The 13,689-nt window shown below is 58.5% G+C and overlaps 1 protein-coding gene across 3 annotated transcripts in view; it reads left to right on the top strand.

Annotated features, from left to right (window-relative positions):
• Window positions 1-12,780, top strand: part of P2RY8 (P2Y receptor family member 8) — a 34,142-nt gene extending 21,362 nt beyond the window's left edge. For all 3 annotated transcript variants that reach the window (XM_019719378.2, XM_019719379.2, XM_019719380.2), the window contains one exon: window positions 8,454-12,780. In XM_019719378.2, coding sequence (XP_019574937.1) covers window positions 8,454-9,561 — 1,108 coding nt within the window. In that variant the 3' untranslated portion in view covers window positions 9,562-12,780. The remainder of the gene's footprint in view (window positions 1-8,453) is intronic.
• Window positions 12,781-13,689: the final 909 nt, after the last annotated feature.

The raw sequence follows: 13,689 nt of genomic DNA on the forward strand, positions 1-13,689 counted from the left end.
ATTGCGGGAGAACAAAGTTAGAGAACAGACATCATCCAATGTCAAGACTTAATCAAGACAGTGGGCAGTTAGGGGGCAGACTTATCCCGACTTGCTATCCACTAAGATAGAAAATAGGTGATTGACAGATAGATCGATAGATGACAGACAGATCAATCAATAGATTCATAGACACGATAGAGACAGATACATGAGATATGAGTGGGATGGATCAACAGATATTAGATGATGGATAGCTAGATTAATAAACTGATGAGACACAGTAAATATACACATTAGATAGATGATAAGGCACACAGACAGGTGACAGATAGACAGTCTCTCATAGTAAGGCAGCTTTCCCAACCTCACACCACTGACATCTGGGGCCAGATGACGCGCTGATGTGGGGCGTCCTGGGCCCTGTAGGGGAGCAGTGTCCCTGGTCTCCACTCATCAGGTGCCAGGAGCTCCCACTCTCCCAGTGTGACAGACAGAGATGTGCAGACACCACCGAGTGTCCCCTGGCAGGGATGGCAAAGCTGGTTGGGTGAGAACCTGTGGGCTGCGTCCACCTCCTGCAGCCGTGCAGGACCGCTCCTCCGTCTAGATGCTCCCTCCTGCTTCTCAGCCCATAATGGAGAGTCTGCTCGGAGCAGTGAGTGACCGTGGGACCGTGTCCTACCATCCTGGTCATCCCAGTCTTGAGTCGCCCCAAGCTGAATTCTCCTGGAGGCCAGCGTGGGTCTGTCCCCCTCCCCCACTAGGGCTGGAAGGGGTGCTGTGTCTGGGTTGTGGGGTGTCCCAGCCCTGAAGATCCTGCTAAGGGGTACCGGGGGGGCTGAGACACATCACCAACTGTGGGGGGGGAGGACTGAGCAGCAGCAGAAGCTGTAGTCTCTCTGCGGTTCCAGGGGGCAGCTCCGCGGTGCCTGGTGGGGAAGGATGTTCTGTAGCCGTTCATCCCGGTTCCCTCAAAGCCTGTCATCGTGTATACACTCTGCCCCCCCACATGTTGGCCAGAAGAGGGGGTCACACGGATGCATTTTGCTGTTATCGTTGCTCGCAATCCAGTTCTTGTACCTGACTATTTCTACCCTCCTCGCTTTCAGTTACCATCTCACCCTTTCCTGTTTTATCTTCTCATGGAGGCGTTTCCTTGGGTTTTGTTTCACACGATCATGGTTTCCCTCATTTCTTCGGTTCTGTGGAGTCTGCAGGCGAAACCCATCTTGTCTTTCCTTGTCCATCAGTTTCCTGGTGGTAACAAAGTACCGCCACCTGGGGGAGGGGGGCTTAAACCACAGAATGCATTGTCTCTCAACTCCGGAGACAAGCAGTCTGAGCTCAAGGTTGATTGAGCGGGTTGGTTCCTTCTGGTGTTCGCTGGAAATCCTTGCTGCTCCTGGGCTGGTGGAAACACCACCTGGTCGCTGCCTACATGTCCACGTGCCATTGTCCCTGTGTGCACATGTCTCTGTCCAAATTCCCGCTTTCAGAAGGACACCGTCCTACTGGACTCAGATCCCGCCCCACTGCAGTGGGCCCTCATGTGCAAAGACCGCGTTCCTAACTCAAGTCACATCCTGAGGCCCAAGCAGTGAGGACTCAAACATGTGAATGTGGGGGACACATTTCAGCCCATGACAGCCACAGAGCGTCTTGTGTCTTTTGTGAGTTGCCCATGATTGAGCAGAAAACCCGAGGCAGCTTCTTCTCCTGGGCAAGATCACAGCATTGCCACCTCCTTGGCTGTGGGTGAGAAGGGGGCGTCCCAGACGCGGCCGCTGGTGGGGACACACAGCTTCCCCCGGGGTCCGCACCAGTGTTTCCCGCCTAGGCAGTTAGTGAGGTCAGGACAGCCGCACCCCTCATGGCGAGTGTCCTGTGTACACCTGCGCAATGAGCGCTGTCCTGGAAGCGAAAGAAATCGAGGCTGGCACTCGCTGGGAGCTGAGCCCGTGCGTGCGAGCGAGCGACGGGATGTTATGGTCTATATAAGAGGCACCGTGCGCTGGAATTCTCGGCCGTCGCCTGCTGCCCACAGCAGAGGCCCTTGAAAGCTTTGGGGCTGCCTGGCCTCCCAGGGCTGCCCTGACAGAGCTCCACAACCTGGATACACAAAAACCCAAGAAACCCAGAGGCGAGACCCACCCACACTGCACTGGCCGGCTGATGGCTTCCTGGAGACGGGACCCTCTTGTCCCCGAGGTGAGCTCAGCCCCCGGGACAGCCCCCAGCACTCAGGAAACATGGGTGGTTATGCTTGGAGAGAACGCTATGGGGATCCGAAAGGAGCAGTCCTCAGTGACTGTGCTTCTGCTGGCTGGCTGCCTTTCCACCATCCTGCCTAAGACCCACGCCCACCAAACCCAAAGGACCACTGCAGTAGCATCCTCAGCCTTCAGATGGGGGTCCAAGAGCTTGGGGGTTTAGAGAGAAGCAATGCTGTTCCCAGTAGGCAAGGATCAGAAACAAGCTGTCCATCAGAGGGCAACTGCATCAACACACTGGGCCCGTCCACGCAGTGGAATATTACTCAGCCATGAAGAGGAGGGAGGCGCTGATACTTGCGACCACTTGCATGGACCTTGAAAACATGCCGCTCAGCGACAGAAGCAGACACACAAGGCCACGCAGTGCATGACTCCATTTATGTGAAACATCCAGAACAGGGACATCCAGAGAGAGGAAGTGGGTTAGGGGGAGGGGAAGGGGGAAGGGAAGTGGGGAGCGAGAGCTGATGGGGACGGGTCTCCTTTTAGGATGATGAAAACTTTCTACAAATAGAAGTGATGGTTGCAAACATCATCAACCGTGCTAAACACCACACTGAGTCATTCACACTGAAATGGTGACGATAGTTGAAGCTGACCTCCATTTGAAAATGTTTATAAATAAGGGCTGGGTGGGGTGTTTGGGGGGTGATGGCTGTGGTATGCAGGCTTTCTTTTGGGGGCAATGCAAATATTGCGGGATGGCATTGTGATGACGGCTGCACATCTGCAAAGGTATCGAAAACCACTGAATTGCACACTTTAAACGGGTAAACTTTATGGTATGTAAATGATACCTCAAGAAAGCTGTTAAGAACAAAAGAAACAACCTAGATGGGAGCGGAGACACACAGCTGGACTGGCTCTCAGACCTGTGTGCACTGTCCTGTGGAGCAGCAGACACATCTTCCCGCCTGCCAGCCCCCCGCCCCCGTCTGCGGTCGGTCGGTTGCCGCTCCGGGCAGCCCCAGACCCGTGCTTTTACAAGAGCCACCTCCGCTTGCCCAGCGCCTGCCTGACAGTGTCTGGCGGCCACCGAGAGCAGCCGTTTGTGCTCATTTCACAAAATTTCCATCCTGCCGCCGGGGCCCCCTGCAAACCACAAGCACAGTGTGAGTGAGCCATGTCTGTGAAGGCAATTCCATTATTAATAACCACCCGTGCTGCTCAGCCGTTGGGCTGTCCTCCTGGGGCCGGACCCACCAGGCCACATGCCGGTGCTATGGGTGCAGAGTGGGCCGCCTGTCTGACAAGAGGGGACACTGATGAGAGCACATGGCCAGCTGGGGAAGGGCTCCTTCAAGGCTGCAGACGGTGAGTGGGGCCTGCGACGCCCACAGGGCTTTCCACAGCCATTCCTCACATCACCTGCCTGGGCTCCCCTCCGGGGACCTGTCACAGCATGTGGCATGCACATCTGCCCTCTCCGGAAGCTCCCCGCTGGACGCGACAACCACAGACCCCGGCCGGCCACAGGGTTGGAGCAGACATGGAAAGAATTCCCCCAAATGCACCCGCCCTCGGCACCACACATTTCAGAGGCACCGTGCTCCTGTGTCCTGTCCTGGAAGCATATGCAGCCCCCACCCCCATGCTGTGCCTGTAAGCCGCCACCGTGTCCCTCCTGGGTGTCCACCCACGGCTCCACAGGGACTCGCAGAGGCACAGGTCCCTTTCGCCCTGAAGCCAGGATGGACCTGGGTGGCCGGGGACCAGGGCTGGCGCACAGATAACCGTGGGGTTTGCACCTGGGCGTGCGTGAGGGGGCGGAAGGTGCTCACTCAAAGCGAAACTTGGGACGTTTTAAAATGGCTTTGAGGAAGCTGTATGGTGCAGACACTGGTGACAGATGGGGCGTCCTCTCCAGAGGAAGACACACCAGGTCGGGGACGGACTCAAATGTGAGTGGAAACCTAGATGTGGTAGGAGGGGCGGGAGGGGCTGTCCAGCACATGGACCTTGTTTCCTGATGACAGACAGTCAGGAAGGATCCCCCTTTCCCCCCACACACACACCTACGACTAAACACCGAGGTCCAGGCTCCCCCACTGCGGCCAGCCCAGTGACAGCGGGGACGACCGTGGAGCAGAAGGTGGCTCTGGGGCTCCTGTGTGGGCTGGATGACGAGCCAGACGTGAGGACGGTGGTCTGAGGCCACCTGAGGCCTGGCTGAACCCTGAGCCCCACGGCCCGGTGTCAGGCGCCCGATCTCGCACCCACTGGGGTCCAACAGGCAAAGCAGAGCCTCGGCCACCTGCGACCCGGCAAAGCACGGACCCAGTGCTGGGCTTCAAGCAGGACGCAAGGTGAGAAAATCAGAGCCGACATCCACCGGGAGTCCCCACGTGTCCTCCACGTGGCACAGCAGCTGACTGCAGGTCACCCGATGGGACCGTCATCTGGGGAAACGAGGAAACACACACCGCCGTGCCTTTCTGTTTCTTTTCCCTCCTTGAAACGGGAAGGTTCTTTTTTCTCCAGCATTTATTCAAAGAGGGAGCGACCCGAGTCCAGGTGGCTACAAGTGGGACGAAGTGCGTCACCGAGGCGAAGCCCAGACGTTTTGACCCGAAACCCACGCCGTCTGAGCTGCAGGTACAAAGAACGTGGACCCGGACCCACGGCGCAGAGAAGGCGGAAAGTGGACGGACGGCCCAGGCAGCCCCTGCCCGCTGGGTGCGCCCTGGCCCCGGGCGCGGGGCTGCCCCACGCGGCCTCCACGTCACAGCGGCGGGACGGCCCTGCTCACCCCGACCCCGTGCGCTCTCCGGCTGTGACACAGCGAACGGAAGCCCAGCGGGGAGCGCGCGCGGCTTCCCAGGGACCCCACCCGTGTCCGTGGGTGACCGCAAGTCTGTGGCTCGGCCCCCGGAAGCTGCGAGGACCCCCACGCCGGCCCCCCGGAGCTCAGCATCACCGGGCGGGCGCTCGCACCCCTGCCCAAGGTCCCCCCGTGGGCCCGGGCACAGCGGCCGCAGCACCCCGCAGGCTGGCGCCCCTGCCCCCGCCAGGCCCCACGGCGCCGGGTCCCAAGGACACCGCGAGATGGGGACGGACGCCGTGGGGCCCCTGGAACAGCCTGCGCTCACGGAGGACCTGTGGCCAGGGGCTAAGGTTGCGCGTACGGAGCATCTTCCCATGTCCCGGTCCCGGTCCCGGTCCCGGTCCCGGCGCGGGGCGGGTGCCGGGGGCCGCGCACACGGGGCCGCGCACACGGGGCGTCTCAGGGCGAGCGCCTGCCCGAGCGCAGCCGGCGGGGAAGGCGCAGCCGGCGGCCTCCGCGTGATGACGGAGGGAGCGAGGGGAGCGCGGCGACGAGCACGGCGCGGGGGCCGGGCCGCAGGCACCGCAGGGGCTCCCGTCCCCAGGGCTGCACGGGCTCCGCGCAGGCAGGAAGCAGCGGGGACGGGCGTCTGCGCGGACCTGCAGGGCGGGCAGAGGCGGGCGACGGGGAGGCCCGCGAGGGGCCGCGCTGCCCCCAGTCTCCTAACACGAGGGGGCATAAGGGGCACGCACCTGCAGGGAGGGTCCTCCGAGCCGCCCGGGGCTCCTGGGCGGGACACGCTGTGCGTCAGAGGGCGGGACACGCCGTGCGTCAGACGGCCGTCTCCACGCAACCGGGAACAACAAGAGATGTAGACGCGCACGTACACGCAGACGTCGACGTAGGCGTCCACATATAAGTGACGTACACGTACACGTAGCCATACACGTACACATTGGCGTACACATTGGCGTACACGCTTGCATACGCGTACACGTGAGCGAACAGATACACGTGAGCGTACACGTACACATTGACGTACACGTACACATTGGCGCACACGTACACTTTGACGTACACGCACACATTGACGTACACATTGACGTACACGTACACATTGACGTACACGCACACATTGACGTACACGTACACTTTGACGTACACGCACACATTGACGTACACGTACACTTTGATGTACACGCACACATTGACGTACACATAGATGTACACGTACATGCAGGTACAGCTATGGAGAGACGTAGACAATAGAGACAGATAGGTGTGTAAGAATAAGTACAGGGATATAGAGAGATAGATAGATGCAGATAGATGCTTACACATATACAAGCGCACAGCTGATTCCTAGCTGGGTAGCCATGCGCAGGTATAGCTAGAGGTATAGATGGGCCTAGATAAAGGAACATAGGTAGATATGTAACAGGACATATACAGATAGACATAGAGAGAGGATGCATGTAGATACAGGGATAGATAAACACATATAGGCATAGATATATAGATATAGACATAGATAAATATAGGTAGACAGACATGTAATAGGACATATACATGCAATAGGACATGTGATGGGTGTCTGTATACAGACACCTGTACGTTCGGTAGCATCTATGCAGCACATGTGCATGGTGCACAGTAGGACACGCATGTGCATGCGTGCACAACAGAATAACAATACATACACAATAGGATATGTGTGTATACATGCATGCTTGCACACATACATGCAAATGCACGCAATAGCATGCTGAAGCCTTCCTTCCTGTTTTATCCCTTCCTCCCCGTTGGAGCGAAATGCTCATAATGTCCGTCGCTTCAAAGAGTACAGCTCCGTGGTCCTTGCACACCCACAGTCTTGTGCAACCTCCGCCTCTATCTATTCCCACCACATTGTCATCGCCTTCCGGCTGATGAAAACGTTGTGGAAACTCCCCCCTTCGTTGTGTCTAACGGTCTGGCAGAACCCTCCAGAAGCAAGTGAGAGGCAGAAAACGAAAGGCCATGTTTGCAAATCACTGCTGACCAGACAGGGCTGACCCCCCAGGGTGGGCAGAGCCCAGGACGGGCACACTCGCCCCTCCGCCACCCGGGCCCTCAGCAGGCCCAGCTCCGTGTGGTCAGCACCGGTTCACAGACAGGCCACAGGTGGGACGGGATCTGTAAACCTGGTGGGGGCCATGGGGGTGAGATATGAAGGCTTAGAGCAACCTGGGAGCCAAACCAATAAATCACTGTTCGCTGAAACCGTGGGTAAACGAAATCCCCAGAGTCTGAAGTTTCCCCCACTGTTATTACGTGTTCAGAAGCATGGCTCTCTGCCCCAAAGAGCCAATTACATGATCGGGAAAACCAGCCGGTGCTAATTTGGGAAAACAAGAAATGAGGAAAGACACAGGATGCTAATGGCACTGTAGAGGCCAGTCAGGTGCCCTGCGATCTGTGGTTTTCACAGGAGGCGGGCAGGTCGTGGTAAGTCACCAGGCAGCTCTGTTCCTGTGTTACTGTGCCCTCCTGGGAGGCTGGCGGGCGCTCGGCTTCCAAACCACACTGGAGACGTGACACTAGTCAGCTAGGGTGCACTGGTGTCTCACCTTGAAGCATGGACTTGAAGCGTCGACGGGATGTTCCCTCCAACTGCAGCCATCGACTCAAATGCCTTGGAGCATCCCAGGGGGACAGCAGGGGGGGAGGACAAGGCATGATGTCTTGGGGGGTCTCCAAGGTGACCTCAGCCCCTAAGGAGCGCCCCCCTACAAGCACCCCAGGATTGGGTGAAGCCATGGTGTCCGGACAATGAGCTGTTATCAGCAGGAGAATGAGGGAGGGAGGTCAGGTACAAGATGATAGATAGTGTAAGGAATCTGCTGGGACAGCAATGGCGGTGGCACGGTGTCCCCCTGTGGTTGGGGAGGGCAGCAGGTGATACCCAACATGGCCCTGGGGGCAGACCCCTACTTCACCTTCTGCAAATGAGGCAACCCGGCTAGGAGCAGTCTGAGCGAGAAACTGCTTTGCAACTGGGAACAGGGTCTCTTGCAGGATGAGTCACTTGGTCACTTTGTAACCTTGTAAGTGCTGCCCTCATCCTCATGACCTCAATGGTGAAGCCACTGCTCCACGCCTCTCAGCACGCTCCCTGCGCGTCCAAGAAAAGGAACGAAGGAAGTTGCTAGGGAAGGAAGGGCCAGGTGTGCAGTGACGAGGGTCGTGGGCCGTTAGAGGAAGAGTCCCGTGTCCTCTGTCCCTGGCAGAGATGATGACACACCTGCTCCCTGAGAGGAGAGAGGAGGACAGAGGGAGGGAGATGGAGCTGCCTCCCCAGCCAGCACTGGGTGGCCCTCGTCTGTCCGTGCGTCTGTGGGTTCATCGCGGGCTTCCCTCCTCTGACCCTGTCACCCCCGTCTTCTGCCTTCCAGATCCTCACCGAGCCCTCGCCGGACGCACTCCACGATGGACATGAACGTGACGCGTCCCGACAACGCCACCATCATGATGCTGAAGGACCCGGTCATCGCCGCGGTGTTGCCGGTGGTATACTCGCTGGTGGTGGTGGTCAGCATCCCGGGCAACCTGTTCTCGCTGTGGGTGCTGTGCCGCCACATCGGGCCCACGTCCCCATCCATCATCTTCATGATAAACCTGAGCGTCACGGACCTGACGCTGGCCAGCGTGCTGCCCTTCCAGATCTATTACCACTGCAACGGGAACCACTGGGTGTTTGGCGAGTGGCTGTGCAACGTGGTGACCGTGGCGTTCTATGCCAACATGTACTCGTCCATCCTGACCATGACGTGCATCAGCGTGGACCGCTTCCTGGGCGTGGTGTACCCGCTGGCGTCCGCCCCCTGGCGGCGCCGTCGCTACGCTGTCGCCACCTGCGCCACCATGTGGTTGCTGCTGCTGGCCGCGCTGTCCCCGCTGGCGCGCACGGACCTCACCTACGCCGTGGAGGAGCTGGGCATCGTCACGTGCTTCGACGTGCTCAAGTCCACGATGCTGCCCAGCGTGGCCATGTGGGCCATGTTCCTGTTCACGCTCTTCATCGCGCTTTTCCTCATCCCCTTCGTGGTGACCGTGGCCTGCTACACGGCCACCATCCTCAAGCTCCTGCGTACGCCCGACCCCCACGGCCACGGCCAGCGGCGGCGCGCCGTCTGCCTGGCCACCGTCGTGCTGCTGGCCTTTGTCACCTGCTTCGCGCCCAACAACTTCGTGCTGCTGGCGCACATGGTGGCCCGGCTGTTTCTGGGCAGGAGCTTCTACCACGTGTACAAGCTCACGCTCTGCCTCAGCTGCCTCAACAACTGCCTGGACCCCTTCGTCTACTATTTTGCCTCCCGCGAGTTCCAGCTCCGGCTGCGGCGCTACCTGGGCTCGGGAAGGTCGGCGCACAGCCTGCCGACGCACAGGGAGAGCCTGCTGTCTGGTAGGAGACTGTCGGCGCCCTCGATGTCTGGCGGCCACGCCGACGGGCTGGAGCCGGCAGTCCGGCCCTGCCTCAAGAGACAGGAGAGCGTGTTCTGAGCTGGGCAATCCAGGTGGACAGCTGGGAGGCGGTGGCGACATCCCTCCCTTGCTTCCTGCTGTTGCTGCTGCCACCGCCGCCACAGTCCAGGAGCCACAGGGAGGGGTCCCCAGGCTGTGTCACAGGCCAGCCCCGTCGCCCAGCGTCCAGACACCACTGCTGGCCCAGGGACAGAAGCAGCGGCTCATACAGATCCCATGGTTTTTCGGGAGACAGTGGCAGCGGTGTGGCAGGCAGGCTTCTTCCTGCTTCCCGAGGATGATGGCCCAGCCTCTCCCCTCCTGAGGGTCAGCAAGCACGGCCAGCCCAGCTGTGTCCGCCTCGGTCCCCAACATCCCAGTGGGCCGCCTGCCTGCCTCATTCTCCATACCTCCCGAGCCTGGGACCCCCACCAGACCCCCTGCTCCTCCAGCCTGACGGACCCAAGACCTTGGTGTTTCATTCTTGGTCACCCTGGGTGCCAGGATTGGACCGGATGACCGTGGACAGACCTCTTCGTCCCAAAGTGCAGGAAGCTCACAGGTCTCTTCATGTCACCTTGTCCCCCTGGGAGCCAAGCACAGGGTCTTGTGGAGATGTTGGTCACTCAGACTGGTGGGGGCTCGTGTGCTACTGAAATGTCACAAGTGACAAGGAAGGACGTCCGGTAGGTGTGGGTCAGCCCACCCCCACCTCTGGCGGCCGAGGGTCTCCAGGCGGGCAAGCAGCTGTTGAGGACATTGTGTGAAGGATGGCCAGTGTCCACCGGCTACAGGGGGGATCCCCGTGATGTCTGGGGGTGCAGCTCACCTGGAGGGCTCCCTGTGGCCGTTCTGTTGCTCCCGCCCCTACCTGAGAGCCCAGGGCCACGGCAAGCCCTCCCAGATCGAGGTGGCTTCTCCACAGGCCTGCACCCAGCCGGACCCAGGACCCCTTCTGGGACCGGGCGCCTGTAAGACTGCTGACTGCACTAGCCCGCGAGAGTGTCAGCGGCCGAGCCTCTCTGTGCCCGCTGCCCAGGTCAGCAGACGGGCTTCCTGCACCCGGATGAACCTGTACCAGCCCCATACCCACGCTGCTTTGGGAAGATGAGGACACTTGCCCCTGGAGTGACCCGAATACCAAAACAGTGGGCTCTCAGGACCTCGGAATTTTCCTGGAATATCACAGGGGGACACACCGCCTTGGGTGCGGGGCTTCTCTGGGACGGAGCAGCCCTGGAGCTTGCAAGGCGAGAGCTGGGAGGGGCCAGAGAGCCGGGCTCAGGGGCCAACAGGGAGGCCTGGTGGCAGACGGAGGGCAGGCAGCCTTCCCACGGGGCCCCAGATGCTGATGGGGTTGTGAGCTGCCACTCGGTGGGGGAGGGGGGACTCTGGGAGTGCCTGACCTCTGACACCATTGCTTTGGAACAAAAAAGATGCACCTGTACTGGGGTGATTAGTGTTCCCAAAATCCATGAACACCCATGACCTCAGAATGGGACCTTACCTGGAAATGGGGACTTTCCAGATGTTATAAAGTAAAGGATCTGAGGTGAGGTCGTCCTGGATCAGGGGTGCCCTGAACCCAATGACAGCGTCCTCATCAGAGACAGGAGAGGAGGGACACAGACACAGAGGGGACGCCACGTGGAGACGGAGGCAGAGATGGGAGGGAGGCGGCCACCAGCCCAGGGACGCCTGGAGCCCCCAGGAGCTGGAAGGGGCGTGAGGGACCGTCCCTGGACCACACCTGTGTCAGGGCGAGGGCTCTTGTGTGGACAAGCTGAGCACTCTCCATGTGGCGTCCCCAGGGACACTGACAGCAGTTCTGAGGAAGGAGACTGTGAAGTACAGGGGTTCCCAGAGGGAAGGGGACGTGGGGTTTCCTATTCTGAGTCTGCGTATTGGGGTGCTGTGGACCCCAAGGTTAGTTTATAAATGGGGGACCCGATACCCACCCACGGAAGCCTCCATGCCCTCCCTGTGCATTGTCCTAGGATCAAACCCACGTTCCCGCTTTGTCCTCTGCCCACGCGTGTCCTTTGGGGGTCAGAGGCATGTGCAGGGAGAGAGTCCGTGACCCTGTACTACACTCACCCTTGGGACCCGAGAGGTGGCCTCAGGGTCCCCTCAACTGCCTTCTGCCACAGGCCAGGGATGCACAAGACCATCACACACAGCCTTGCAACTGGGCCATCCCCACAGGGGTCGGTGTCCCAGCCAGTCAGTCGTGAATGTCCACCAGTTTGCAGACTCTTGACAGCCACAGCGGGAGGTTTTGTGGGACGGCCTGAGACACACGTGGGACGGCCTTACACCCGAATAAGGACTTCAAAAGACAGGCGAAGGCGACTGGCAAACAGGCCAGCGTTGGGCAGCCAGCCTGTCCACGAAGGTGTCACACCTGCTCTTCCCAACTGCTGCAAACTTGAACCCTAGAGAGCAATGTCATCTCAGCAACACCCAGCGTGGGAAACCCTGAGCCAGCGAGATGCCCACACCCAAGCCCTGGGCGTGGGCCTCGCGTGTCAAATGCACAAAAAGCTGTGAAAAACCTTACTCCTCCTGCACTGGTCGCCCCTGCTGCCTTGTGAACAGGTGCAGAGCCTGAATTCAGAGAGGCCTGTGCGGGTAATAATGTCCTCTGAGGACACCAGGTCCCTCTGTCCCTCCACATACGCGGGGTGCTGCAATCCCAGTCACGGGGTTTTGTCACATTACTATTATTATTTGGTTCTGCAGCCCCTCGGCCAGCAAGGGCGGCCAACACCCCCATTAGCTCTGTGTCGGGGAAGGGACCCACCCTCAGTGCCACTCAAGTTACTAGGGGACCCACAGGGTCTTTGGCATGGCGGCAGTTTCAATGCAGAAGCTGCAGCTTCCAGCAATGGTCTCCCTGTGTGTAGGGGTCTGTCCTACAAGCTGATGTGTCCACGGCACCACAAACCCTCCCTTTTGCGATGGGGGGCCACACACACATTTTTTCCTCCCACCCTTTCTGGAGGAGACGGCGCAGAAAGCATGTCCGAGATTCACCAGGCCTGGAGAACGTCACTGTTGGGTGTTTGACCAAAGTGGAAATCATCCAGGTTCAGATTGGTGGTTGGAAAATTTCAAATGTGGACCTTCGCTTCTTTGTGTTTTAATTGTAAAGATTTTTTTGTTGCCATTTCTTCGTTGCATTGGTGGTCTGCCTCTCGTTGCGTCATTTCACTGTCATGATCCTGGAGTGCAAATAAACACAAAGTAAACACATGATGAAGTGCCAGTCGGCTTTGTAGCCTTTCTCCTCAGCAGTCCTGACACACAAGGAAGCTGGGACATCCGAGAAGTGGCATGCACCACCTGACTCCCGACAGGATGGTGTCAAAACTGGCGAAATTCAAGCACGGTCGGGAGAGGGGGAAAAGGCACCAGTTATCGAAAACGTGGGTCTTTCAATAAACAGTTAGGAGAGTTTTCTTTGAAATATATGCTCTGTTTTCTTCGTCATAATGACATTTAAGTGAGACTATTGCTGGCCATGGAGAAATGAGAGGGGGGCCCTCAAACTCAGTTGGCGGGAGGGCAACTGGACCCCATCTCTGGTGCGCAATGTGAAAGAGGGGCGTACCCCTTATCTCAAACCTTCCCAAATCGCCGTGGGAGAGCTGAGTCGGTTACAAACCCTTCATAACTGAGCTGTAGGTACTCCTTGAATGCCGTCCCTAGAAATAATCATTGCTATTATTAAATATGAATGGTTAACGTTTAATTGATTGGGTAGTTGATGATAAATGTGAATGACACATAATTCGTGTCTAATGTAATAACTATTTGATAATAACTTATTATTTCTCAAATCTGGAGGAAACATAAACGTCAGTCAGTTGGGAAATGACCCCCCGATACATGGGATATTTGGGGCAGACTCTCCCCGGTGAGGCCAAATGGTGGCTCAGAACCCACCTTTGAGAAACTGCTTAGCAGGCGGTCACTCCCCCAGGGGAAGTCAGCAGGAGGGGGTCAGTGTGAAGGTCTGGGGGCCCGGGGTGGACAGGGGCAGGGATGGTGCAGGAGGGGGAAGGAACAGCTGTGTCCCATCTTCGTACTTCACAGCTGTGTAGGGAAAGCACCAGGGACAGGCCAAGGGACCTTCAGGTCTGCTCTGAGGCTGAAAGCTCAGCC

The sequence above is a fragment of the Rhinolophus sinicus genome, chromosome X, assembly GCF_036562045.2.
Source record: "Rhinolophus sinicus isolate RSC01 chromosome X, ASM3656204v1, whole genome shotgun sequence".
NCBI classification, from domain to species: Eukaryota; Metazoa; Chordata; class Mammalia; order Chiroptera; family Rhinolophidae; genus Rhinolophus; species Rhinolophus sinicus.